The sequence below is a fragment of the Megalops cyprinoides genome, chromosome 16 (genome assembly GCF_013368585.1).
Source record: "Megalops cyprinoides isolate fMegCyp1 chromosome 16, fMegCyp1.pri, whole genome shotgun sequence".
NCBI classification, from domain to species: Eukaryota; Metazoa; Chordata; class Actinopteri; order Elopiformes; family Megalopidae; genus Megalops; species Megalops cyprinoides.
The window spans coordinates 6,058,942-6,085,312 of NC_050598.1; the positions used below are offsets into that span (position 1 = coordinate 6,058,942).

Consider the following 26,371-nt stretch of genomic DNA (forward strand, 5'->3'; position numbering starts at 1 on the left):
TGAACACAACAGAGTTATGTAACACTTTATCACAGTGGCCATCACTCTAATCAGGCAGTTTGACTGGGACCATCAGGTGTCCTTCTGTAATCTAGGGAACATCAGCCAACTAATTCCAGGTTCATCTTTTTTTCTCCTCAACTTCGCAAGAATGTTTTCAAGAATAAAATCGGCTATGTTACCATGCTCTCTACATGGCCCTGTCGAGGCATGCAGAAGGAATTTGTTTTTTCATGGTCCTCAGATTTGCTGATGCTGGTGACGGGGGTTGGGGGGGGGGGGGGGGGGTGTGTGCAGTGGGGGAGTCTTGGTTGGGAATTTGAACTGTGTCAGCACAGTCCTTAGAACATATGAGCCATATTTGTATAAAGAGTTTAAACTAAGGTATTCTCTCCAAAAAGGCATGCCTGATCTCATGACAGAAAACCTGAACCCTTTCCCCCTCTACTTCATAGAAGAGATGACCCCATAATTTCACAGAATATGCTGGCTGCAGAAATCCAATAAGAACCTCTATATGGTTTGGTAATCTCAGGCACTGAGCAGTCTGTTGATGTTTCTGAGAACACAGTTGCCTCTGACGGTTTTCACAGTTCTGCCATTTTCCTGTTTTCTCTCTAAATTCCAAGTCTGATCTCTACATTTTTTGCCTTTTCCTCTGATAAGGCCTTCCTTGCCGGATAAGAGCTCCCGCTGAAAGAAAGGGCTGAAGCCTTTGCTGTGATCAAAGACATCGATTTTGGTGAAATTTAACAAAGGCTTTTTTTTTGTTTGTTTGTTTGTTCTCATAAAGGAACTCAGGAGCTCTTTCACCACTTTGCCCTGCGTGCCTTACATCAGAGAACAGCCCGAAATTATGTGTCATGTACATTGCAAGGCACCGGCTTGTGTGTTTGTCTGCAGAGCACTTTAACTAAAGAGTTGCGCTTGCCGTTGGAGTGCTGTCCTGTACCAGTGACTGGACTGGTGACAATTATCTCCAGAGATAGCAATTTTGTGCAAGTTAACCACCATGAAACTGAGACCAGAAGAAAGGAGACTCCAGGGATCTTGGAAGAAAGAACAGACTCGTGGTGTCAACTGGGTTGTGACCCTGTGACCTGCTGGTTTCAAATCTGTCCGCCCCAACCGCTGTCTCTACCCTCGAGTGTGCCAGTGACGCAGTGGATTCTTGCGCAGATTCAGTAGTGAGGAAGTTATACACAGTAGCTAAGCAAACACTGAGGTTTTCACAGGCTTGTGTTTAGGATTTTCTTGGAGGCCAGCAGTCAAAGTGGTGTAACAGTGTATTTTTGGGAGGGGTGCTGGGTTTTGGGAGCTGCGTCACTGGTGACGAACAATAGCGCCGCTGTGCCTCTCTAGATAATTTGTTGTTTAATGGGTGCGACAACCAGGCCTTGACAGTTTCGGAAAGAAATGCAGCACAATGTGCTCCCTGTTAGACTCACACATGTTAAAACTGAGCGTTTTTCCAGTCATTTCAAAAGTTCAGTTTCAGCCTTTAAATGCTACTTTTCCCAGCAATGGGTGCAGTCAATTAGAACCAGGTGCTCAAATTCAGGACTGTTATGCAATCACAACGCAGCTTTTGCTAACTGAATATGACCTCAAATCTTTGTTATGAAACAGTGTCAGTATTTCATTTAACAGGTGTTTAAACTGTAGGTGAATCTGTTAATTGACTGGGGTGGAAAATACCCAAATGCTATCTGTTCAAACTCAGCACAAAAACAACAAGGCAAAAAGGACAACAGATTCACAAACAAGGACCTTTAGTAAATTTCCACTCCGTGCATGATGCAGTAGGCAGTAGTATGACGCTCCTTACAGTTTCCTACCATAGTTATTAGATATGTATTATTTAACAATACGCCGGTGTTCCGTTTCAGTGTCTTCCTTTTGTATAAACAAATCCAGTTTATATCTCGATTTGCTGTACATCAACATGCCAACTGTCAATCTCTTATCTCCCTCACACTCCTGGCACATTGTGTCCTCACCTCCTCTATTTAAAAAAAAGCGTCTTCCTCAAGGGAAACGCACACACACTCTGAGACGCTCGCTCAATCAGCGTGCCCTGGGGGCGCGCCTACCGTGAACAAAAAGCGGCGCGCAGTGACTCACAAGCCACACACACAAGTTTTTAAGTTCGAAAGACGCAGTCTGTTACAGGGAGTCCACTCGGAGGCAGGGTTCATAGCAAGCTCTCGGTTCTCGGCTACACGCTTGTTCGGGCAAGAGCGAAAAAAAGTTATCTGCTACTAGGCGCGGTACAATTTTTTTATGTCGTTACAATTAAAACCCATTTCCCTACACGCCGGTTGAATTTGTCAACAATAGAAAATCTCTGGGATCTGCTTGCCTGACACCACGATTTGAGGCTGTTATTTCATCATTGTCAAAGAGGATTCCGCTGCATTTCGGAAAACGCCACTTGGGCAGCGTGTGAACACAGCGAAACGGCTCGACCTGTTCAACCACTCTAAAGGCGATAATTCCGAGACTCGCTGAAGCTCACCGTTTGCATGCAACAACATAAAGGTAAAACTTTTTTGTGCTAAACGTGGGTTTCTGCGCTTTAGAACTGACTGGCTTCTATAATGTTTTAACTATACTGTATGGGCCAGAACGCAAAGTTAAAGACTTTTAAAGTTAAAGACAGTTAAAGTCTCAATTAAGACATTTATTCATTTGTAGGCCCCATTATTAAACGGGACAGGTGGCCCGGTTAATTCATTCTTCATGCTACACCATTTCATTTAGCCAATATATAGGTAGACAACGCGACTTCGTGTTTTGAAAGCCTTTTTCTGTAATGGATCTCGACCCTGGAAATTCCATTGTTCAGTTGCAGGAAATCTGTATGGGGTTATCGATGACTGAGTTGAATGGTTTTGGTGCAAACATCTTCTATATCTAGCTAGGTAAAGTTTTTAAAATGGCAGAATACATAATGTCTGTATTTGATTAGCTGTTTCAGCATTTATTATACGTATGTGACGCGCTTAGGAAGAGTATGTTTACGTCATTTTCATTATTTTTAAACCTAATGCGTGATATGAAACCGTAAGGGAGAACGTGTGATATAGGCTACATGTGTCTTCGCTGGAAAGAATTTCTAATCACTATAGCCAGAAATTCCTCATTTCTTGACTATATATCAGACAATGAAATGGCTAACTGAAGCATTGATATTGATTTTGTAGAAGCCTCGCACGTTTTATCGCGTTACCTGAAATGCAGAGTACTTGAGTAGTCGGCGACCGCAAGGTGGTTACACAAACAAGCAGCGAACAAACGTTTTTAAAAGCCGCTGAATTTTGTTTTGAAATCTCGCCTAATCCCGAAATGTGTTTGTCATAATTTTCTGCACATAATGGAAAAAAAATACAACTTCATTCAAATTTTGATGTTTATGCTGTAATTAGTAGCGAATTGTATTTGAGAGCTTTGTCTTTATAAAGAGATCCAGGTGTCACCACACTGGAGATGGGGAATCTCGCTTCTGGCAAAAGTGAACAATGACGTTGTTACTCCCTCACACTTATTTTCACATAACTGTCATCAGCAATTAGATGTAGGTGCAGAAGGGAACTGTTACACCTTTACCCTAATTGGTACATTTCCGTCTGGTGTGTGCCTGGGGAAAACATTATCTAAAATGTAGTTGGACTGGAATAGATGCCATGCCTCCAGCAATGTAGCAAGGTACATGCAACCTCACCTGTCATGCCTCCACCCTAGGTATATTACTTTTTTATATGACCAAGAGCCCTGTGTGTATGTATGTGTGTGTGTGTGTGGTTGGTTGAGCCTCTGGGACAGTTTATTTTGTTATGTGTATGCTGTGTGACACATGCTCAAAAGCATGCTATTGTCTTAAGAAGGAGAACAGTTTGGGGGGGGGGGTGGTTGAGGGGCCGAGCAAAGCTGTTTCCTGAGGCCCAACAATGACGGGCATTGCAGAACAGTCGGCGGTTCTCGGACGGCGCAACATCTGAAGCTGCCGGGACGTTGGAATAATGGTCAGAGAAAAGCGAGAGGAGGGGGGAGAAACATAAACCCCCGAGCACAATGGCTTTTCCCAAAAACAAATACACGCAATGTACCAGAAGTGTTTTCAGGAAAGCTGGACAAAAGGAGGTCGACATCGAACGCAGCTGCAGCAGTCGCCCAATTCCAGTCAGTGGTGGAACGGGGCGCCCAATGGGAGTGCCTCATTGCGCTCAGCTGTTGCGCCCTGGACTCTCCCAAGGACAGGCTGGGTGACTTTCGACCATCCTGAAGTTACAAGTGCAGTGTGTGCACTAAAGCACTGTCCTCTTGGGTGCTGAGCCCTGCGCCCCAGTCCTTGTAGGCCACATTTAACTAGTTTTATGGGCCCACTGACTGCGACTAATTGCTAAGGTAAAGGCACACATTGGACAGCTGCAGTTACAATTTCGTTTGTGTCATGAAGGGATCAGCTCCAATTTAATTAAAGATACCCTCAAGGAATTTTCTGTGCACCCCTGCTGTAGGAGCACCTCTCCCTTGTCCTTTGGCCCTGCGTTCCACCCATGCTCTGGTCCAGCCAGGACACTGGAAACGTGATCTCTGATGAGACGAGGTGCATGGTTAATGCATGGTTAATATTTGATGGGCCCCCGTTACTGAATGTGCGAACAGTGGAAAGCGGAATATTTCCCAGCGAGCGCGTCACAGCTGTAACCGATCCTCCGCTGACGCACGTCACTCGTGGTCTTTTTTTCCGAGTGGCGCAGCCCTGCCTGACACGCCGTGGCCCAGAATGCCGCGAGCACGGTGGTCCCGCGGGCATAAACACCGGGCAGAGATCCCATAAGAACGCTCCGTGGCTCAGAGCATGGCTTTCATTTTCGCCGGATTCTGGCCAACCGCAGGCCGGTTGTGGCCTCAGCCTCCAGCGGCAATTGGATGGAAGGTGACATTTTTTTCACAGGTTCTGTTTTTTCTGTGATTTTTGTCATCTGATGACACTAGACTGGAGAGTCTGTAATGGAAATCATGCGGCTGAAAATCAGTCATTTTAAGCTAATGTGTAACGGCTATGGGTCTGGCTATTCTCAGGGAGTGATTGCCATTGCAGTACAAAAGTACCAGGTACACAGGACAGTTGGTCCTTAATCCACTCTTAGACTGTGGTGAAAGCAAACTATAAACTATAAACACAGTAAAGCTGGCTCTTCCTCTCATGTTCTCACTCTGGACTAAATAAAGATAACAAATTATTTAGGCCAAAATTTGTCTATACTTCATACTTGGCATGTAAAGAAAATAGCAGTGAAGGGAGGCTGGTGCTGGAGGTGTTTATGAATTTAGCTAGAATCCATTTGTTTACTTTATAAAATAAGTAATTTAAAACACATTAAACCATCTGCTGCTTTTTGTACTTGTGCATCTGTTGAGGTCATTGTTTACTTCCCCTAATTTTTGAATGGCTAATGGCTGAAGTGCCTGCACCTTTTCTACTGTAGTGTTTACTTCACCGGGAATCTCAAGGGGCTCTCAAGTTCTACCCTCAGGCTCTCTGATTGGCTCAGTGGTTAAAGGCTCATTGCTGACAAGCGACCTCCACCTGCCCCTATTCTACACAAAGAATTGGGGCAGGTGGCTGTGCACTACATCTGTCCAGAGTCAACTGGCCAGGCAGATGAGAAGTATTTAATTCAGTCTATAGCCCCTTAGTCTGTATCACAACTGCCCAGCACACCCTGAACACACCTTCATCCACTCCTCCAAAGCATGAACGTGAGAAGTTTTTTGCATCCCCAGGCTTCGAACCACACTTAATTCCAGACCCCTCCCCCCCACCCCGACAAGATAAGTGAGCCAGTTTTGGTGCAGAAGGAAAACGATTACAGCTCGAAGCTGATAAGGGGAGCTCTTATCACTTGGAGCTCGATCCTTGATAGAGCTGTGGCAGACGGCTACAAAAGCCAAAGAAACCAGGCTCTGGGGTCACTCCTAAATTAGCCTTCACAGGCTCAGTGCGAAGGTGTTATTTTTACCCAGCTGGTTTTGTTTTCGAATGGAATGATTAACAGTTAGCGGGTTTGCTCATTGTGCCCCTTTTCCTTCCAGTGGAATATTGTGATTCATTTGAGAGTCACTGTCAATCTGACTCACACCTGTTTACTGTCCTGTCGGCACTGCTGTGTGCCTTAATGCTGTGTTTAGACTCTTAAATCGTAGGGTGATTCTGGGCTGATTGCTGTACCTCTGCCACAGACATTCTGTATTATGACCAGATATTCTACTCATGCATGTCATTCATTCTCCATACTTCCTTGTCTTGGAAGCTGTAGTCAAAAACAGAAGCCTCTAGTCCTGTCCGCCTTGCAATGCTGGCTATGGATGTTCAGTTACAGAGGATATCCCCTCACTGATATTCCTACCAAGCAAGTAGGCCATATCAGGTTTGTAAATAACCATAGACAGAACTTTCAATGTGAAATGCATGGAGCGGACTCTCTGATTTATACATAGAATGTCTGTGTTACTGGTCTTAACAAAAGTTTTGGTCTAAACGGAATGCCTTTGTCTCCCTTTCACCCCAGACTTGGCAAGTGAATGCAACTCCATAGGAGGCTGGCAGCAAGTGAAAAGCAGGGAGAAAGAGCAGCTTCGGAGGTTAAGGATCCCGCGTAGAGCACCCCTGACCCCCGCCCCGGGCTCGCCCCGCCAGCGCCTGGGCCCGCTATGTCTCTGAGCAGCTTCCACCTGATGCAGACGCTGAAAAACTCGCCGGCCGTGCTGCGGCGCCACTTCCGCCGCGACCGCACCGAGAGCCTGTCGCACGGCGACCCGCTCTTCAAGGTGCACTACCTGGGCACGGCCAAGATCTTCTCGCTGGACCGCGAACAGGCGGAGGACGCCATCAGCCGCATGCTGGACGGCGCGCCCGGCAAGCTGAGCAAGGACCACGCCCTGGTGGTGCGGCCGCGCTATGTGGAGGTGAAGGAGATCAGCACTGGCCGGCAGCTGACCAAGACCTACCTCCAGGACATCGCGTACTGCGCGGCCGACACGGCGCGCCCCAACGTCTTCCTCTACATCTGCAAGCAGCACGGCCAGCAGCTGCAGTGCCGGGTGTTCTGGTGCAGCCGGGCTGAGCGCGCCAAGGACATGACCGCCTGCCTGGCGCTCTCCTTCCAGCGGGCGCTCAGTGACTGGCAGGACCGCTGCGCCCCCGGCCCTGCCCCGGGGGATGTGCTGCCCAGGGTGGAGGAGGCGCCGGCCCCCGCCAATCCACCATCGAGGAGCTCCACACTGCCGGCTAGCTTTGGAAAAGGTGAGGCCATTTTTTGGGGTGCAGCTTTGAGAACGGGGGGAGGGGTGTTGGATGGGTGGCAGTTGGTGGGAGGGGATAGATTTTTCAAGGCAGAGGTCTTTGGGATAAGAGTCCTGTAGCCATTCTGTTGGTTTTACTGCAGGATTTTAGCTGGAACTATGACCAGTTTGTGTCTCACTGGGAGCTGTTTATAGCACAAAATCTCCCCACTCACTGTAGCTGAAGATGTAGGCCAGCTTTAAACACTTGACCCTTTTCTCCAGCCCTGATAGCATTAAATAGCTTAAGTGTCTTAGGACAAGGGCACACTTTCAGTTGCTGTCAGTACCTTTGGTGAGTGAGCTTTGCTTTTTGAGTGTTAGTGAGTCCTCTGTTGGCCTGCAGCAATGTGTGACTCCTGTAGCCTGTCCCGCTAACCCCACATCCTCGTTTGTGCTGACAGTTCGCTGGCGGAAGAGGAGCTCGGTGTCCCACAGTCCCCTGAGAACCATCACGAGGCGGGGCTCTGCTTCTGACAGCGGACCCTGGCACTGAGGATGGCAGCAGGCGGCCCAAAGGGTTCATCATGACCCCCCTGGGACTTGTTCACCATGGGAAAGGTGGAGGTTGGGAGGGGTGGGTTGACTGTTTGAGTGAGGGGACCACAGCTGGACTTTTTAGACTGTTTCCTTCTGATCTGTTCCAAAGCAGCACACTGAGTCCCTGTGGCCCAGCTCCATATTTACAGGGGCTGCGCTGGTGCTGCCATTGTGGGCTCCAAGCAGTGGAGTGTCCCCTGCTTCTGAAAGGCGCTGACAATGGGGACGGGACTGTTGGACATCTCTGCATTCTGGATAATGCCATTAAATGCAGTCCTCATTAGTGAGTGTGAGGACCCATGTGCAATGCAGGCTGGGATATCGCTCAAAAAAGCTTAAGTTACGGCAGCTGACGCTGGCCCAAGGTTCTAGGAGGTCACAGACAGGTCGCTATATTCCTGCCATCATTTTTATTCATCTTTTTTTAAACGGTAATGTTTGTTTTTGTAAGTCTTTGGCTCTCACGCGATTGCCCCCGGAGGTCATAGGGATGTTTTTGGAAGGGGACGGGGGGCGCAATGGTAAATCAGATAGATGGGTCTCTCTCCAAGGGGTCGGGGTTCAGGGATGTTTTTTGGGAGTGAGAACGGGAGTGGGTGGCAGAGGGAGGGACTCTTGGCCTTATGGTTAGACCATACAGCAATAAAGACAGGGGCGTTTCCTCGTGTAGTTAGCGTTCGTTGTTGGAGTTTAAGAGTAGACTGTCGGCACAGGCCATGTATAGCATTGCAGAGCACTTCAGTTCACTCCTTACATTACACTGCACAGCCTCTGTCCTGCACAGCCAGACATTTGTATCTGTTGCGGTTGTTCCTTGTTCTGTATGTTTTCATATATTTCCTTGAATGAGACCTAAATTTGTTCCACAGGTTATGATTTTTTTGTTGTTTTTTTTTCTGTTTTCCTTCTTTAATTAAACAGTATGGTTGATTTGGTATTGCATACCTGGTAAAGCCTGCACTCGATCCAAAAGTGTATGTATTTAGTATTTATGTATTTAGTGTGTTGGGCCGTTTCAGTATGGCGAGACGGTTAGCCACTGTTTGCTTTGTGACTTTTCTGCCACAGCAGCATGACTGGCAGCTGTGCGGAATGCTCACCGTGCACCTGCATTCCACTGTGGAAAAGAGGCCACGCCGACCTGCCTTCCCTGCCCCCACCAAGCCAGCATGGCTGCATTCCTTCCCTGTGTTACAGAACAGTGAAGTTCCAAAGATTCTGTCTGCTCATGCCACCTCAGGCTGATCCCAGCCTCTGATGAAACCTGTGTGCAACCTGGCCTGGGAGTCTTCAGCAGTCACATATTTCGGGACAGTAGTAATAAGTTAGGATTGTTTCCTGATCCCGTGGTTGATATTTTAAATCTGCAGGTACAGACTGATTTAAGGGACAGCTGTTTTAGTAGCAGGCCCAATGTGATGTGTGTACTGCTGTCTCCCCCTAGGGGCAAGAACATGTATTACCCTGTGCACAGTTGGTAGAGGGTTTCTATGGTCTTTTGGTTGGAGGTCCCTCATCCTGCCTTTTTTTTTGTTTGATGACTGGCATTATGAATAAAGTGAAGCTTTTTAAAGACATTTTAATTGATTTTAATTATTAAAATGTATCCCATTACTGCTAGTGGCACAGCTCCTAGTCAGGAGTTCTGTTGGAGGCATCAAGGTTTTTAATGTTTAAAAATGTTGATGTGCTTGTTTTTTATGTGAGTACATATTTAAATATATATGTATTTTATGGAACAGTAAACTTTTATACAATAATCAAAGCAGTAGTTTGTCTCTCTTTCTCTGTGTGTGTGTGTGTGTGTGTGTGTGTGTGTGTGTGTGTGTGTGTGTGTGTGTGTGTGTTTTTTTCAGGCCTATGTGGCATTTGTGGCTGCCTTTTGTGGAGAGTAAAGGGTTGATTAACACCGTAAATATAAATGCTTTTTATGGCACACTTAACACTTTGGAAATTGTCTTTTTGGAAGGATAAAAGCTCTGTTCAGGCCTTAGAAAAGATCATCATGAACTTCAAGGCAGAAAAAGAATCCCTCTTCAATCCTCAAAGTTGCATACCTTTTCAGGCAGTGGTAAGAAGCAAAGTCCAGTGCTCTCTCGGACTACCCTTCTGATCAAACTTCACATACAATCAGCAATGTTGTAACCCTTATGTTTTTACCTGAATAGAGGGGCAATTAGTGATGTCTTGGGACACAAAGTACACTGAAACAGACATGCAGTTCTTGACAACAGAAGCTTTATTCTTCATCAATGACACCAGCCTGCTCACAAACTCAAATCTACTGTATCTTTTGATCAAGGAGTTTGCGGTCTCCATGGTTCTGTGTTATCCGTTGTCCTCTGACCCCCTCTGACGGGTCTGAAGCGCCCCCTCTGTCACTGGTCATCCAGTGGAGCCTGCCCCGCGGTTGGGGTGCTCCCCCGAAGACGCTGCACCTCCCAAAGGGTCTGTACATGGAGACGCCTCAGAGAGTCCACGTCCTCCACAACTGAGAAAGAGGTTGGGTTGGGTTACATAACATTTTTAATTACATTCCAGTTGCTTAGCCGATCCTTTTAGACATGCATAGCTTTTGTTCACTTAATATTTACTGCGGCAGGTACCTTATCTTACCATTGTTACCTTACCCAACGTAAAGTACAACAGTGGCCCACGAGCAGCCTTTGGGTTACAAACCCTGTTTTCTGCCACTGAACCACAATACTGCTGAGAGTGTTATGCCAACATTACTCTTACATTCCAGTTACACTTTCAGACTCAAAACATATTGATCCCCTGATGACTTCTGAGGTGAAAAACAGTTTATCAAAGTTACAAAACATGCAGATACAATTTAATTGCTAACAATGGCTGTGGTTTTTTGGAATGCCCCGGCTATGCCCACCCTTGCTGTAGAATGGTTCCTCCCGGCTGCACTGGACAACCAGCGTTTCCAGGAAGCTGATGAGGGCCCCTGAGACCAGGAAGCGCTCAGAGAGGGGGAGCGACTGAAGGTAACGCATGTCCAGGGAGAAGGGGTTCACGGGCGGGGGGATGGTGCACAGACACACCAGCTCGCTCACCACATCCCACACCCTGGTGCCTACGAGACAGAGGGAGACATGGGGAACAGTCAGGCTTGTCTACATCAGCATGGTTGCTGTCGATGATGTAGATTTCAAGCAAAAACTACAATAATTTCAGTCATTCATTCATTCAAAAAAATATTAGTCATGAAATTCCCAATTTTCATTTTCATCTTCTCTGTACATTTTTATAAATGAGTTTATCCTACTTTCTGACTCTGGAGAAAATATGTCTACTCTGAACAGAAGTTAACCTGAAATTTACCTCAGGCTGAAAGAAACACTTTTCTAACCTTGTGAGCCCCAGTCTGTGATGGACTTGAGTTTCATGGGTGTGTCTCTAACCAATGAGTCGGTTCCTCCAATATTAACCAGGCGCTCATGATTGGACCGTATCCAGGCATAAGGTCTTCCGTACTTGGCGTAGCCAGCCAATAGAAAGAGAGTGCAGTTTATTTCCTGAAAGGTCAGATGGATAATTTCGTTCAGCCAGACTGTCTGGAAAGTCTGACGTCAGGTGTGAAAACGTTGTGACAAAATTACAAAAACTGCTCTTACAGGCACAGCGATCTCCCTCTCACTGGGCGAGGCTGGCAGAAGATGGGCCTCACTGTTCCTGAGGAGGAGAAACGGTGAGAAGGAGTGGCTGTGTGTGTGTGTGTGCGTGTCCCTTTGTGTGAGTTGTGAGTGCTTGTGTGTAGACATATGTGAATACATATATGCATATCCAGTATGCTGGCGTCCTGCTACCTGCTGCCCTGCTGTGGTGTTCCCTGTGTAGGCTGGACTCCAGAGAGTGGAGTGCTGGCACTGCTGCTGCTGCTGCTGCTACTGCTACTGCTACTCAGAGAGGAGGCTGCTGATACTGGGAACCCTGGGGAACACCATCCCTATAGGAGGAAGAAACACACATACACAAGCACACGCGCGCGCATACACACACATACACACACACACACACACACACAAGTCACAGAATGCAAACAGAGGCAGTACACTGACCCCTGTTTTGGATCTGAGCATGAAACTCTGTCCTTGGATGTAATGGAAAACACAGACATTTACCAGATCCTCATTCACTATGGTCAACAACAGCTCCTCTCTCCCTCTTAGCCAGGGCTGAAAGTAACGAAAACCCTAGAGAGAGACAGAGGGAGAGAGAGGGGAGTTAAAAAGAGAAAGGAGGGAGGCAAAGAGCACAGTCATTCCCTCCTGTGTCTGCATGTATTTTTTTTATCCCCACGACTGTGACAAGCATTGTAGGGATACCAATGACAACGATGCCAGGCTTCATAGTAACTATCTGGGCATCTTTCTCGAAAAAAAAAAAAATGTGCAAGCTGTTTCCTGTTGAAACGCTGGGCCAGTATGGGCTTTGCCTCAAGTCCGGCCGCTTAACATGCAAGCAATGCTTTGCCCAAGTAGAAAACCAGCCCTGAAAATACGGGCTGATGACGGCGGAATGTGGGGTTTTATCTGAGCGCATGTGGCAGCCTTGCGCACAGTGACGTGATCGCACCTGCAAAGAGCCCAGCACTGCCAGGTCGGAGAGAAAGTTCTGGAGCTTCCTCTTCTGCTCCCTCTCTTTCTTCTGCACCAAACAACAACAACAACGACAACAGCTACAAAAATTCAGTTGCTCATTGATCATATTCTCTAGTTGGTATTATCTCGACCTTTCAAATTTGGCTTAGATTTTCTCTGTTTATCGTTTCAGTGACTTAACAGCTGGTAGTCTACTTTGTTTTCTTAATTATATTATGTTTGTTGCCTTATTTTGAAAGGTATGCCGAGTGTATCATTATAAAGATGAAGCATGCATGTGTTAATTTTAGGTTTTCTTGTAGCTGTACACGTGTTAATGCCTCCCAGCAGAAAATTTATAGTTACGTGATTGCACACGAGTAATAAATATTCAGAGCCCACCGCCTGCTGTCTCCTAGCAACGCAACGCCATTAGCTCATCCTTGCTAAGTAATATCGCAATATGACAATATGAGGCAGTGAGATAAATCAAAATGCAATTATATAATGTTGAGTTGTCTAAATAATCAATGGGGTAAAACGTAATTATTTTGTCATTCGCTTCATCCTTGTGACTATCAGTCATTGTGTTGCTATTGATAGTCTACTGTTATAATGGGTACATTTAGAAACGATAGTTACTTACATAACTGGAACTCATATTGTTACAGCTTTCGATGAATTATTCTTACACCGTCCGCTTTCCTTCACTGAGGAGATATTCGCCTCATGTTATTAGCTAGCGAAGACACATCTCTTAAACCAAGGAGCATCTTTCACGGCGCACCCCATGCTCTAATCCGGAATGTGACTGTTCGCACCTCCCTCTTTTTGTTTTTCTCTCTGACTATAAATCTGTTGATCTCTTTTCACACTCACTGTTGGATTAATTTGCATATATTTGCTTAAAATATTGTTCTTATTTGATTGTAATTCTGGGCAATGCGCCACTTCTTGTCGCCCTCTCGTCACGTAAGGGATCATCTGCGTGGTACTCTTTCTAATAACAAACGAACAAATCCGCTTATACCTGTTGTATTAAAACTAACATTAATACCTAAAATTAAAACCATTAAACCAAGTAAACACGTGACTGCATTTGATTGAGTATATCTCTATACATCAGGTTAATTTCTCAAAGATATTTATTTTTATACCGTCTTTTGGAATGTCAATTCGCATCACTTTACTCATAATCCAAGGCAGCGTGCTGAACATAGGGCGTACAAATCGAGTTTTCAGGGATCACATGTTCGATTACTGACAATTAGGCGCCAGGTGTATAGCTCCGACGTAGTGAAATGGCTTGGTCGAGGGATTCTGGTACAATTTGCGTTTGGCGAATTGGAAGAAGAGACAAAGAAAAACTAAACGGTGTATAAGCTAACTCTCGCACTCCCCGTAATCATGCCAAATTATGTACCGTTTTGTAAAAAGGTTCGAAACGTTCTCAGGTAAGATCAATTTGGGGAGCGTGTTTTGTTCAAATAATTTCAAGCGAGTATCTTAACGCTTGTGACAGCATAAGACTTCTTGTTCAAGTAACATAAAATCGTCACTGTACACTTGGTTAAGTATGCAGTAATATTTGGGTCTTTACAAGCTATAAATAACTCAAACCTAGGGCATGCCGGTTGTTTTAGTTACCGACTGGCCCACAGATTCTTAATAAATGATAACACCACCTCGTCACGTTTCATTGGCAACTCTTTATCAAACTCACAGAATGAGCAGAACTACCGGTTAAAATACTGGTTAAAATAAATTGCATGGATGTATTTATATGCATGGCCATATGCAAGAGGCTTGGATCATGACTAAGATGATACTTTGATCTTGCAGTGCACTGTTGCTCTGTCTACTGCCCACTTGTATGCTCACCACTGTACCTATGGGTAAGTTTACAGCAATACTTTGTCCTGTCTCTACAGTACAGACACCCCAGCAGCTTTAAAGAGCAGTGAAGCCAAGCCCAAACTTGCACTCAGTGCTTTTAATCGGTACATCAAGTCCATTGCTGAGGGGAATCTTATCTGACAGTCAGCTGTGGGAGTTCCATCAGTCTGCAGCCCATTGAGCAGCTTCATGAGCTCCAAACTGACTTGAGTCGTCATGTATAATTGGTGACTTCCTGATCTGAACCAATCATAGGACAGGTAGCTCCACCCATTACGGGGGTCATGAAGCCTCACTGTACCATCCCCTACTAATGTGCTGGAGTCATATTGGCACTGTGGGCTATAGGGTCTCAGATCAGAATATGAGCACTGTGCTGTTGAGATGGTGGCTAATGTGAGTTTTCCCTCAGGACAGAGCCTCATGGCTGCACCATATCTGTAGCATCACTGTGCAGTTTCTGAAATTGATTGACAATGTTTGGTGGTTGACACTCTGTGTTCCAGTCACACAGGTCATTTGTAGTGTGGTAAATTGAAGTTTGTGCAGTTAGTTTGTTGGTTTGTTGGCTTGCTCCCTCAATTACGCTTTACATCTTGTGAAGGGATGTTCCAGACGGAGTGCCATGACCACCACTTTTGGCTGACCATCAAGTCAAGCTTTCTTGGCCAAATAGTGCGATTTGACATTGAAGGTGAGTGTGTGTGTGTGTGTGTGTGTGTGCGTGTAAGTGGGTGAGAGGGTGAGTTTAAAATCTGGAATAAAATCTATGTGACAGTTACATGCATGGCTTATTGCCTGTTTTGGTCAACCATGGCTTTTTGTGAAATGCCTATTTTTTATCATTAGCTACTTCACATGACTGCATTAGACTGTGGTCTGCATATGTATGTACTTGTTAAACTATATCATCCGTTTAAAAGCACTGTGCAGCACCAGGTTAAATGGGGAAATCCTGCGGAAAGAAAACAGTACTTCTCTAATAGATAATGATGTTTGATTGATGTGACAACATATCAGGTTAATCATTGTCAACCAAATACTGCTTAATTTCAATGACTTTGATTCATGTTATTCTGTTGTATGCATACATCCAATATTAATACAAGTAGTCTTTCTGCTTAATTGTCCAATTTCCTTAAATAATAATGTAGTTTGAAAATTTGAGTATTTGTGGGGTGAGAATGTTTAACAAAATATTTTGTTCCAGTTTCAGCTCTAGATAAGTCATCTTTGATTGTGTGGGAAACAAAGGGTTGATAAAATAATTTCCCCCAACTCTCCTTACAAGAGGGACCCCTGCTGGCCAGTCACAGTAATACTCAATTATTAATAGTGTTAGTAATAGTCAATTATTGGGAGTATTACTCACATTGAAAATCTGAATCACTAATATTCACAGGGTGAAGCAATGCTGAGTATCAGTATCAACAGAGAATTTGTATAATATAGATGTCTGTGCTTTTACCTTTATGATTGGTTGCTCGTAATATGTCTGAGGAAATTAATAGAAAAATCAAGTTTGAGAAGAAATGAATATAAAAACGTGCAATCTCTCCAACGCCAGACAAAATCTTATTAGATAATTCAGACTTATTATCATATATTTGCACATGATTGCATATGTGAGGATACTGCTTTGGGATTAATTGGAAATCCATTACATTGTCAAAGTAGATGGATCAGTCATTTTCTGTGCATTAACAAATAGTATTGTACTGATTTAACACTACTCCTGTTAAAGAAAGTTGCGCTCCAGATGTTTTCCAGCTCCCCATAAGACGGGGAGACTCATCTGGAAAGGGGAGCCAAAATGGCTGATTAAGATGTTGATTAGTTGCATCAAGGGGATTATTTGCCTGGCTGGAACAAAAGGCCTGAACTTTTGTGATTTTGCATGACCACGACTAAATAGCACCGAGGTTTAAAGTTTATAAGTTTAAACACAATTTGGCTGCGATCCTGGGAATGTGAAAATGTTGATTTCTTCCTTTGTAAAGTGCACAATTACATAACAGCAGAAACATGCTCAATAGGATGGAGGTATTATAGAGGTAACATGTGGAGTTTGACTGAAGTGGTTATGTAAGCCTTCCCTCAGCCTTTCCTTCCCACGTCTCCCTTTTGTCTTCCTGTCCTTTGATTCAGACCGCGGGAGTGTTCACTTCTTGTCCAGCCAGCGGGCTGCGGAGTGCGGCTATACCGTGCTGTTTGACTCCCGCGGGGACCTCGTCCTCCGAGTCTCCTTCCTGGCCTGCTATGTGGACAACCAGGTTCCCTGACCAATGGGGGCGGGGGTGTCAAAGGGGGGGGGGTCACAACTGCTGGAGATCACAGATTTTAAAAAACAACCACGAAAAAACTGCATTGCACAATGTTTTAATCATCATATTTATCATCACTGTGTTCAATCTACCTTCTTTCATTAACAAATGTTACTGTGAACCACTGGGAACCCTTCACATTTATAGTGACCACAATCTTTTGTTCAGTTTTTGGGATTTCCAGTTCACTCCCCCTCAAATCTTAATATTTAAGCAGGGTCATTTTGGGTTTTGAATGTAAAATCTAACACAGAGTACAATATGTACATTTACATTTATTCATTTGGCAGACGCTTTTATCCAAAGCAATTTACAAGTGAGATACAATACAACACAAACGAACAACCATACAGAGTCAAAAATATTAGAAGCACTGCATGACCAGGTTTCAAAGGTTGGCCAGGCAAGGTACAAACTAACAGGTAAAGCTAAGGACTGCATTAAACCATTAGATTACATTTTTTAATAATTTTATTTTAGAGTTTAGTAGAAGAATGTTTGAGACATGAGAAGTTCCTTTAGGGGGTAGTGTTTCAGGTGCTCAGGTGAGAGTAGAAGAACTGTGTCTTCAGATGTTTCTTTGAGACAGAGAGGGACACGGCAGAACGGATGAAGTGTGGATTAATATTACCTGTTTCGTATTACTATATTACTTCCATGCTTCCTAGATGCCTTAACTTGACATACCTTGATTAGTTTTACATCTTGTATATGTATACTGATATACAGAAGCAATTCAACTCAAGTATCTTCTGCAAAGATTCAATAGCAGTGCCAGTTCAGCCTTATAGTTATGAGTCTAGTTGATAGTCACACCACACTGCTACGTCACTTGATACATATTAAGTTGTAGTGTGTTGGCTTGCTTCTGTACACTAGTAAGCTGAGCATTTTTGTTAAGGATCTCCAGTTTTTGTCTGAAGGATGGGTTTAATCATGAGGAGTGGTATTATTCCAGTAGCTTTGACAGTGAATGAAAGGAGTCCTTGCTTCCATTTGTTGAGTTCTGAGGGCATGGCGTTTCCCGCTCTCTGTGGTTCCAGAAGGACATGGAGTTCCAGGTGCGCGTGTGGTTTGTGAACACGGAGGCTGGGGGAAAGGAGACAGCCTACCCCTTTCAGCTGGCTTGCGGCCTCCAGCGGCCCTGGAGCCCTCGTGAGATCGTCTGCGAGAAGAATTACATGGAGGTCAGCGAATTGCAGTCTGGGTTCTCGTGGACGTGGAAACTGCTCTGGAGAAGACTCTGCATTCTGTTTAACTAATTCATGGATTTATTCATTTTTTTGTGGAGGTGTCTGTGAGGAAGGAAATCCTGACCGCTAATCCCCAGGGTCAGGAATGGGAGGATCCACCCCACACAGTGAGTATTTTTCTCGTTGTGGGGTCGCTACCCACCCATGCAGTGACTCCAGCAGTCAGCATCCCATCTACGCGCCCTTTGTGGCTCATCATAGTAAGGCTGTCGGTGAGAGCCTCTGGGTTTAGCTACAGTGTATACATTCCTAAAGCAGGAGCAGCTGCCAAACCAACATGTCTTCCAAACCAAATCTTGCCTGCAGCAATGCCTGTACCATGGCCATAATTATTCCATTGTGACTCCATACTAGAATTGGGCTTGTTTTTGCGGTGGGCCTGTGGGGTCATTCTGCAAGGCTGTTGAATGGATTCTCATACTGGTAGTGTGATAATCACCCACTCTACCCCATATACCTCCTTGCTGTGGTGGAATTTGTCTTTAAAACCCAACTCCAGTTGCCCATTGGTGTGGAGGGTGTTGCTGCTGTTCCCAGTTAAACTGCTGCATGCCCCAACACAGGTGTCTGAGGAGGAGGAGGAGGAGGAGGGGCTTAAGGAATGGAAAGTTGTGTTCCACAGGCCAGAACACCCCTCTCCCCTGGCCGTCCCCCTGCGGGAAGTGCAGGCGATGGGTTACCACATCAGCACCACCGCCACCCGCATCGTTCTGCGCTGCCCCTACTCCTCGCCAAGGTCATACACCCTGAAGGTGAAGACTGCACACTCAGACTCTTCTTTATGATACAGAGATGCTGTCGCAACTTGCTACCTATGGTATTGAGGAAAATGAGATGTATATTAAGTAGCAGGCCCTTTGATAATTTCAGCACTTTGTCTCCACATTTGCTCTTTTACATAAACCACACAAGGTTACCTTATTTCCTACATCATGAATGTACAGTATGTAGATCGGAGAAGAGAGCCTTATTGGTGTTGTCCCTGCTCACATTGCATGTGTCCAGCTACCTCCTAACATCCCTGCATGGTTCTTTTTTTTCCGGTTCTCCATCACCTGTTCCCAAGGAGCGAGGGGTCCAGGTGGAGGCGCTCAGTGCCTCCATCCTATATCGGTACCTGTGGAAACTGCTGACGGTCGACGTCTCTGTGGCCTGCACTATGAGTGTGTTCCTTGTCTTTCACAACCATTCACCTTGAGACTGGTCTGCTCCTGTCTTTGGAGATTTGAAGTTCTGGTTTCAGAAGTACCTTCTAAGAGGAACTCAGTCTAGATCCCAGTATCATAAGTGGCTAATTTACCCGATACACTTGGTTTAGCTTGGCTTAACATCTGAGCTAGAAAGATAACCACAACCATTTAGCCCAATTCACACCAGATTTGATGTTTCAGTTTAGAGGTCCATGATCTAGCTAGTCCTCTTTCTCTCTTTGGATTTTTGAGGATCACCAAATGACTCCCTCACACTGCTCCTACTCCGAGACATTGTTATTTCTGTGTGCCAGAACTTGCTCACGTTTTGGTTATGCGGTGAGCAAGAGGTGTGTGGGAGTTTATTGATTTGAGTGCATTTCCACTGTCACACCTGCCAGATATATTCCAAGTATGCTGTTGTTTATTGACTCCAAGCATTTCTTTTCGGAGGTATTCAGTCAGTCTGCCAGCTGATTCCCCAGCATCCTTCAGTATGCAGCACAGACTGACAGAACTAAAAAAATTCTGTGGTATGTGTAGGTAAATGGATAGATGGTGGTGTAAAGCAGGGCTCTTCAGGACTGTCTTGTTCTGTTTCTGACCCCTGTCTCTGCCATCTGTCCCTGTCTCACACCCTCCCAAGACGAAGCCACGGTAGATGGGGATGACATGGTGGTGACCTTCCCTCAGGTCCTGCCTCCGCTGGTGCAGAGGCAGCCCCAGGAGGGATGGGTGGGCATGGGGATCGGGGCGCACCTCCTGAGCGAGTGCTCTGTCCAGGAGAGGGGCTACAAGATCAGGGCGCGGGATGGAGTGATGGAGGTCCGGATCCCTGTCGGAGCTAAAGGGATGCAAGTTAAGGTTAGCGATGCCATGTGGGCGGGACTTGCATTACATTACTGTCATTTAGCAGATGCTGTTATCCAGAGTGACATACATAAGTTACAGTCTTTATATGTTACCCATTTATACAGCTGTATATCTTCCTAGTGCAATTCTGGGTTAAGTACCCTGCCCAAGGGTACAGCAGCAGTGCCCCAGTGGGGAGTAAAACCAGCAATTTTATAGTTATGAGCCCCGCTCCTTAGAACTATGCTACACTGCTGCCCATGGTTTTTGTGATGTTGGGTTACCTTGCCTGAGCTGCAGAGATTGTTCCCATGGTCGTCCCCTTCTCCAGAGTGGCGTTGTGGACAAACGTTATGCCCAGTCCTTGTCCGTTGACTTGCTCTACGCACAGCGCTGGGAGGACAGCCAGTGGGGCTCCACCCAGCACCTTTCTTACCGACCTCTGCACACCCCATACACCCTTCAACCTCCCACACTCATCAACAGTGAGTACTCAACCCCAATACCTACAGTGAGTACTCACCTCTCATCCCCCACTGGCTTCAATAGGGACTATTCATCTCCAATCCCCACCTTCATCAATAAGGACTATTCACCTCTGGTCCCCTGTCCTCATAAATGGGGACCATTCACCACCTTGAACAACTGGGGGTATGAACCTCAGATCACCATCTCATCAATAGGGACTATTCACCTCTGATCCCCCACATTCATCAACAGTGACTTCTTTTTATACCAGTACTCAGTTCTGCACTGCAGGTCCTGGGTTTCAGTGCACCACCCCCAGAAAGGGTTTAGTTGGGTGTACCTTGTATTTATAAATCTTATGAGTGTCAATGACTAGTTGTATGCAAGATTTGGGCAGCTTATTGCTTTCCCTGAAGTTAAATTTCATGCTGTCATTGACACTTTCTATGATTTAACATTCCCATTAGATTAGAATTATAATGGTAAATGTCTAGTAATTTTTGTAGAAGAAGGCAAAATGCTGTTTCAGCTGGAATATGGCTCTTCAGAGTCAGGATGTGGCTCCCTTCTATACAAAACCTACATCTTTCAGATAAATGTATTATTGTATAGATTTGTTAGCTGGCTGAATCATTCTGAATCTGTTGAATTTAGTTTTTATTGAATGAATAATTTGAAGAAATCTCTATCATTTCCGCACTTTAACTTGCCATCCTCCACCCCCGTGTCCCCTTGCAGACACCATCCCCTCCCAAGAGATGTTTTCAGTGACCCTTGGCACATTCCCCCACGATGTGTCTCTGCAAAATGTCACCGTAGGGGGCAAGCTCCTCTCCCTGGACGAAGCTCTCCAGCTGGGGCTCAAAATCTCTCGTGTCCCGTTTGCCAACGGTAGCCATGCCTACCAGCTCCAGGCCCCCTTCTCACACCCCCTCGTCTCCCGTGAGGTGAGGCCCCACAGAGGCACCGGGTATTTTAAAAGTAGACAGCTGAGACTGTTGAACCATCTGTTCTGGCAGCAGGACAAGTAGACCAAGATAGAATTAGTAGAGTTAATTTCCGGTAAATTTCACACTAATGCTAGGAACTATTTTTTTTCTCAGGTAGTTATAAACGCATGAAATAGGTTACCAGGATTTGTAGTGAAAGCAAGCGTGACGCAGTCCTACATACATTCCAGACTGTAGACAGAATAACAAGCCTAGCTGGGCTGAATGACCTTTACTGGACATTAGCCTTACTCTGAATGATTTATGGTTTTCAAAAGTAGTCATCCTTTTTGCTGCAGTGGAATACTTCCTCTGGACCAACAGTTCAAATTATTTTATGTTTCAGTTATGAATTAAAATACTGCACTGAATTTGAGATGGGGGAGATGATATTAAAGATGATCCTAAAGGAAGCACGAGCTCTCTTAAGTGTTAAAGCCTGGCCACTTCCCGTTTGCTGATAATTTAATGTTTATTAGAATTTTATGGCAGTACTGTACTAAAATGATTACAACCTGGAAAGAATTCCAAAGCCATAAAAATGGGCAGTACAAAATATGTGTCTGGTGAGGGTTGGGGAAGGTGTAAAACAAGTGACTTCCTCTGAGTACTCTGTTGAAACAGTCAGCCAAGGAGACAGTTCACACTTAAGCCAATAGCATCCATGTTCTTGACCCCACCCACCAAATGCAAGTGACCGGCCTCCACCCGGCTGCTTCCTTTCCTCCAACAATGATGAGGAAATGTGGAAAAAGCTCTGTGCTGAAACTGACTTTCAATGGGGGAGGGGGGTCAAAGGTGAGATTATCCTCAGATCTGCATGTGGGTCTTGTTAAAACAAGGAAGTTTATTGAAGGAGAGAGTACAGTATTACCCCCACACCCCACACCATGTTGTTTTGTTACCCCCCACAGCGTGTCATTGTTTCGAGTATGCGATAGGCAGCCTAGCTGGGATGTATATGTTTGTTCCAGTCCTTCCCACGAAAATTTACATTGGCTCAATGTAGCCCCTATTCACTGCGACAAGAACTTTCTCTGACCCTCTGATACCATCTCAGATCTCTGCGTACCTATCAGTCTCTGTCTTGGGCGGGTTATTGGTGGTCCTTGCATGTTTTTATTATGCAATCATGCAGAGAATGGTATGAAAGATCCACAAAAAAAACATTGGATTGTGTGGGCCTGCTTGAGGTACACCCACTCTGAGAAAACTCTGCCCGGTCTCCATGGACCCACCTACTCACTCACTGTGAAGGAGGAATTCAGATCAGATCAGATTATTTTAGATTAGATTACATTACATTACATGCATTTAGTGGACGCTCTTATCTAGAGCGACTTCCAGCACAATAGAACATAAGTGTATCGATTAAATTTAAATGAGCAACAGTGTCAGACCAGGCTAACAACACTCCCAGACCAGTGAATGTGAGCATATCACTATTCGAGCCCTACCACAAGTTAATTTATGCAATCTGACGGAAGCCAAGTATGATATGACAGAACAGTCCCTAGAACACAGAATCCAAAATACATCACAGTACTACACGTAAAATAAGTATCAAATGCTAGAGGTGTCAGGTGTTAGGATTGGAGTGCAACCGAGATACAGTGTGAAGAGGCGGGTCTTCAGTCTGCGTTTGAAGATTTTTAACCAAAAGGTTTCAAAAAATGTAAGGTGTGGACAATTTTTTTACTCAGGTTCTATGTGTAAAGATGTTGTCTGTTAACCCTGGAGACCGCTGCAAATTCACATATTTCTGAGAAAGCAATTCCAACTAAACATAAAAAACATCCCAGTTGTGGGCATGGGACTTTATTCTTATTCGTGCCAAGGTTCACAATGTCCTTTTTTGTTAATCCTTTTTTGTTTGTAGGTATTTTTCTAACAAACTAGCAAATGCTTTCACATTCCCTAGTGTCTTTAATCTGATAGGATTGCTAGGCAATCAACTACTTCAATGCCTGGAATTCTCTTAACATAAACTCTCACTGACTGAGTTTGTTTAGCTTTTTTGATCACATGATGTCTGTGTCCTTCCTCATGAAAAAATAGTGTTACAAAAAATTATTGTCTTTTAGACAGTGGCTCCCATTGGCCAAAGTAGTTCAGTGCTGACCTACGCTTATGTTGGTGCCCCCTTGAGGCACCTCTGACTGACCCACGCTCTCCTCCTCCTTTAGGATGTCGATAGAGGCTACAGGAGGTACACCCTGGTGGTGACCTTCGCCCTGAGCATATCCCCCTATGGTGAGGTCTTTTACCACCATGGCACTATAGTGAGTGCCTTGCATGATGTCGGTAAGTGCTGTTATTGTGTGCTGTTTTTTTTTTACCCCACAATGCAATTGTCTTGGTTCTCCATTGTGTCTGACTTACTTTGTAACACACATCTTCTTGCTGCTACATCTCTCCCCCCCCAACCCATAAGTTCCCCCTAGGCTGGAGGGAAAATGTTCAGATAAGGGCGTGGTGGTGCTCCTGCACTTTGGGAACCAGGACCTGCGGTGGGAGATGTACCTGGGTGGGCGCAGGCTGGACCGGGAGCTGGCAGAGCTGGGGGGCTACATGATGGAGAATGAGGAGGATTACTTCAGTGTCGAACTGCCTTTCTATAGCCTGGGCATGGCTTATGAGGTGAGGAGAGTGCCCTCTGCTGGTCATCTGCACGCTTCGCACCAACCTATCACCTCTGTTCTTCTCTATCTTTCAGTGGCTCTGTTATCACTGCACTGGTTCCCATGTCTCTCCAGGTGCTGTCTGCTCTCCCTCTGTCATGCCTCTTTCTCTGCAGAAACACCATAATTTTTCTTCTTTTTCTTTTCTTTCTGTAAAGTAAGATGGTAAGGTGTAAAATAGTAAGTTGTACAGTAAGTGGAATGGAAAGTTGATAAGTAGGATGGTAAAGTGGGATGGTAAGGTGCAAAGTAAATCAGATTATCAGGTATAAAGTGAGGTGCTAAGGTATAAAGTGGGATGGTGACCTGTAAGGTTGGGTGCTAAGATGTAAAGTCAGATGGTAAGGAGTAATGCAGGATGGTACGGTGTAAAGTGAGTTGGTAAGGCCCTGCTGTTCCTCTCCGCGCTGTGCAGGAGCTCAGTCTGCAGGGCCTGAGGGTTAGGGTGGAGGCTGGTCTGATGAACGTGGAGACAGGGAGGGTGGAGCACTCATTCGTCCAGCGCTGCACCTTCCCGGCCAGAGAGCTGCTTGGTAAAACCTTCAGAGCCAGGACCACACCCCATTCACGTTTGGTTTTTATAAAATTTCATTCACATATTAAACACATTTTTACAATATTACATTTTCAATTTGTCACTCATTATACACAACATTTTCAATTAATTGTGTTCACTTTATAATTTAAAAAAGGAAACATAAAACTTTGAAGCAAGAACCAAAAAGAATCAAAGCTTCTCCTCAATTTTCCTTTATCCCTGTTCCAGAAATATAAGTAAAGCTCACGGCACAGGGATATTATTTAAATCCGGAGAAACTGAAGGTAGTCATTGATTTAAGCTGGAATCAGTATGTAATGCTTTGAAAAGGATCTCTCTGTCTGTCACATACAGAGATGTATGTCAGTGAGTTGCCGAGCACTAATCCCGGTCTTGTCTCTGCAGTCTGTCTACCGGAGGGGCGGATAGTGGTAGTGGTTGACACGTCCCGCACCATCCCTCCTATTGATCCACACCACACCACCCTACTGGACCAGAGCTGCGGGCCCATTGACACCGACGGCTCTAGGGCCCTGTTCAACTTCCCTCTGGACTCCTGCGGTACCATCAGAACTGTGAGCAGAGCCCTTCAGTTTAAGCAATGTGGCTATGAACACGGGGGTGCACGTGTGTACCCCAAGTGGTGATACTGTAGTCTTGCCCTTAGTGCAAATCTCAACACATTTTCATAACTCTACTAAAGCACTCTGTCACATTGTAGTGTGCTCTCAATTTACCAAAGAAAAGCTCAGACGAGTAAGAATCTCTGTGTAACACAGCAATATACTATCCAGAGACAATTTACACAAACCGTTCTGTTCATCTATTCATCCATTCATCCATCCATGTGTCTGATTGGATGTTCTCTTGCCCTGTGCAGCGAGAGGGAAATGTCCTACTGTACGTGAATGAAGTGAGGTACTCTGAGAAGCTCCTACTTAGGCCTGACCCCCTTGTCCATCCAAAGCCTTACTACAGGTGAGGGAGATTTAAGGATGGTCTCCATTGTAGACAGCCCGTTTAAACTGTTCTCAATCCCACTTAGGCCTTGTATGAGTTTTTAATGTTGAGCAGTGGTCCTTAGGTCATTTTCATTGTTACCCTTTCCCTGTGTTCATTAGATGTTTTTACCCCAACAGGCTGCCAATCCACTGCCGCTACCCAGTGAATGACACCAGCACCCTCTCCATCTCACTCCCCATTGACCCCGCCCTCACACCCCCTTTCCCAGGGCATCGCAGCATTCACAGGGCCCTTGAGGGAGGGCTCGGTCCCCGCCCCTTCACCAGAGGTGGGACGAGTGCTCGCGATGCTCCACGCAGCTCCACACTGTCACAGACGTACTTCCAGTGCATGATAGTTTGATCCACTCTAGGTCTTGTAAGAAGCCAGTTAGCCTACTGACCAGAGGCTGCCTGTTGGTATGCTAACCTGCCTCTTGCAAGATCGGGAACAGCTCAAACTGATGTGTGCGTTTGTGTTTCACCCTGTGACTTTGTTGTGTACTTTACTTGTGTTTCCTCTCTCAAAGGTCCCAGAAAACCAAGAAATGTTTTAGAGCAGGGAACAGGATTCACAAAAGGTATTTCCGCTTTATGGACTTGTGCAGTACACCAGATCTTGGCTACAGAGCATTTAAAAGGGAGCAAAGTTACTCCCACTGCATTCCAATCATTCTAAAGCTGTACAAAAATGTTG

At 45.3% G+C, this 26,371-nt stretch overlaps 2 protein-coding genes across 3 annotated transcripts; one reads left to right on the forward strand and one right to left on the reverse strand.

The window, feature by feature from the left end:
- Positions 1-2,104: 2,104 nt before the first annotated feature.
- On the forward strand, positions 2,105-9,568 carry si:dkey-19b23.8. Its single transcript, XM_036547528.1, has 3 exons — positions 2,105-2,541; positions 6,579-7,312; positions 7,755-9,568. Exons 2-3 carry the CDS (start codon positions 6,721-6,723, stop codon positions 7,844-7,846), a joined length of 684 nt encoding a protein of 227 aa, XP_036403421.1. The 5' UTR covers positions 2,105-2,541; positions 6,579-6,720; the 3' UTR covers positions 7,847-9,568.
- A 590-nt stretch (positions 9,569-10,158) lies between these two features.
- On the reverse strand, positions 10,159-13,465 carry si:dkey-19b23.7. Of its 2 annotated transcripts, none has more exons than XM_036549076.1 (8): positions 13,129-13,465; positions 12,478-12,549; positions 12,024-12,095; positions 11,709-11,848; positions 11,517-11,574; positions 11,252-11,375; positions 10,778-10,975; positions 10,159-10,381 (listed from the first exon to the last, which is right to left on the reverse strand). In XM_036549076.1, the coding sequence occupies exons 1-8, from the start codon at positions 13,141-13,143 to the stop codon at positions 10,269-10,271; spliced, it is 792 nt and encodes a 263-aa protein (XP_036404969.1). In that variant the 5' UTR covers positions 13,144-13,465; the 3' UTR covers positions 10,159-10,268. The 2 variants fall into 2 exon arrangements, with proteins under 2 accessions (XP_036404969.1, XP_036404968.1); XM_036549075.1 differs by having other exon boundaries at positions 11,252-11,417.
- Positions 13,466-26,371: the final 12,906 nt, after the last annotated feature.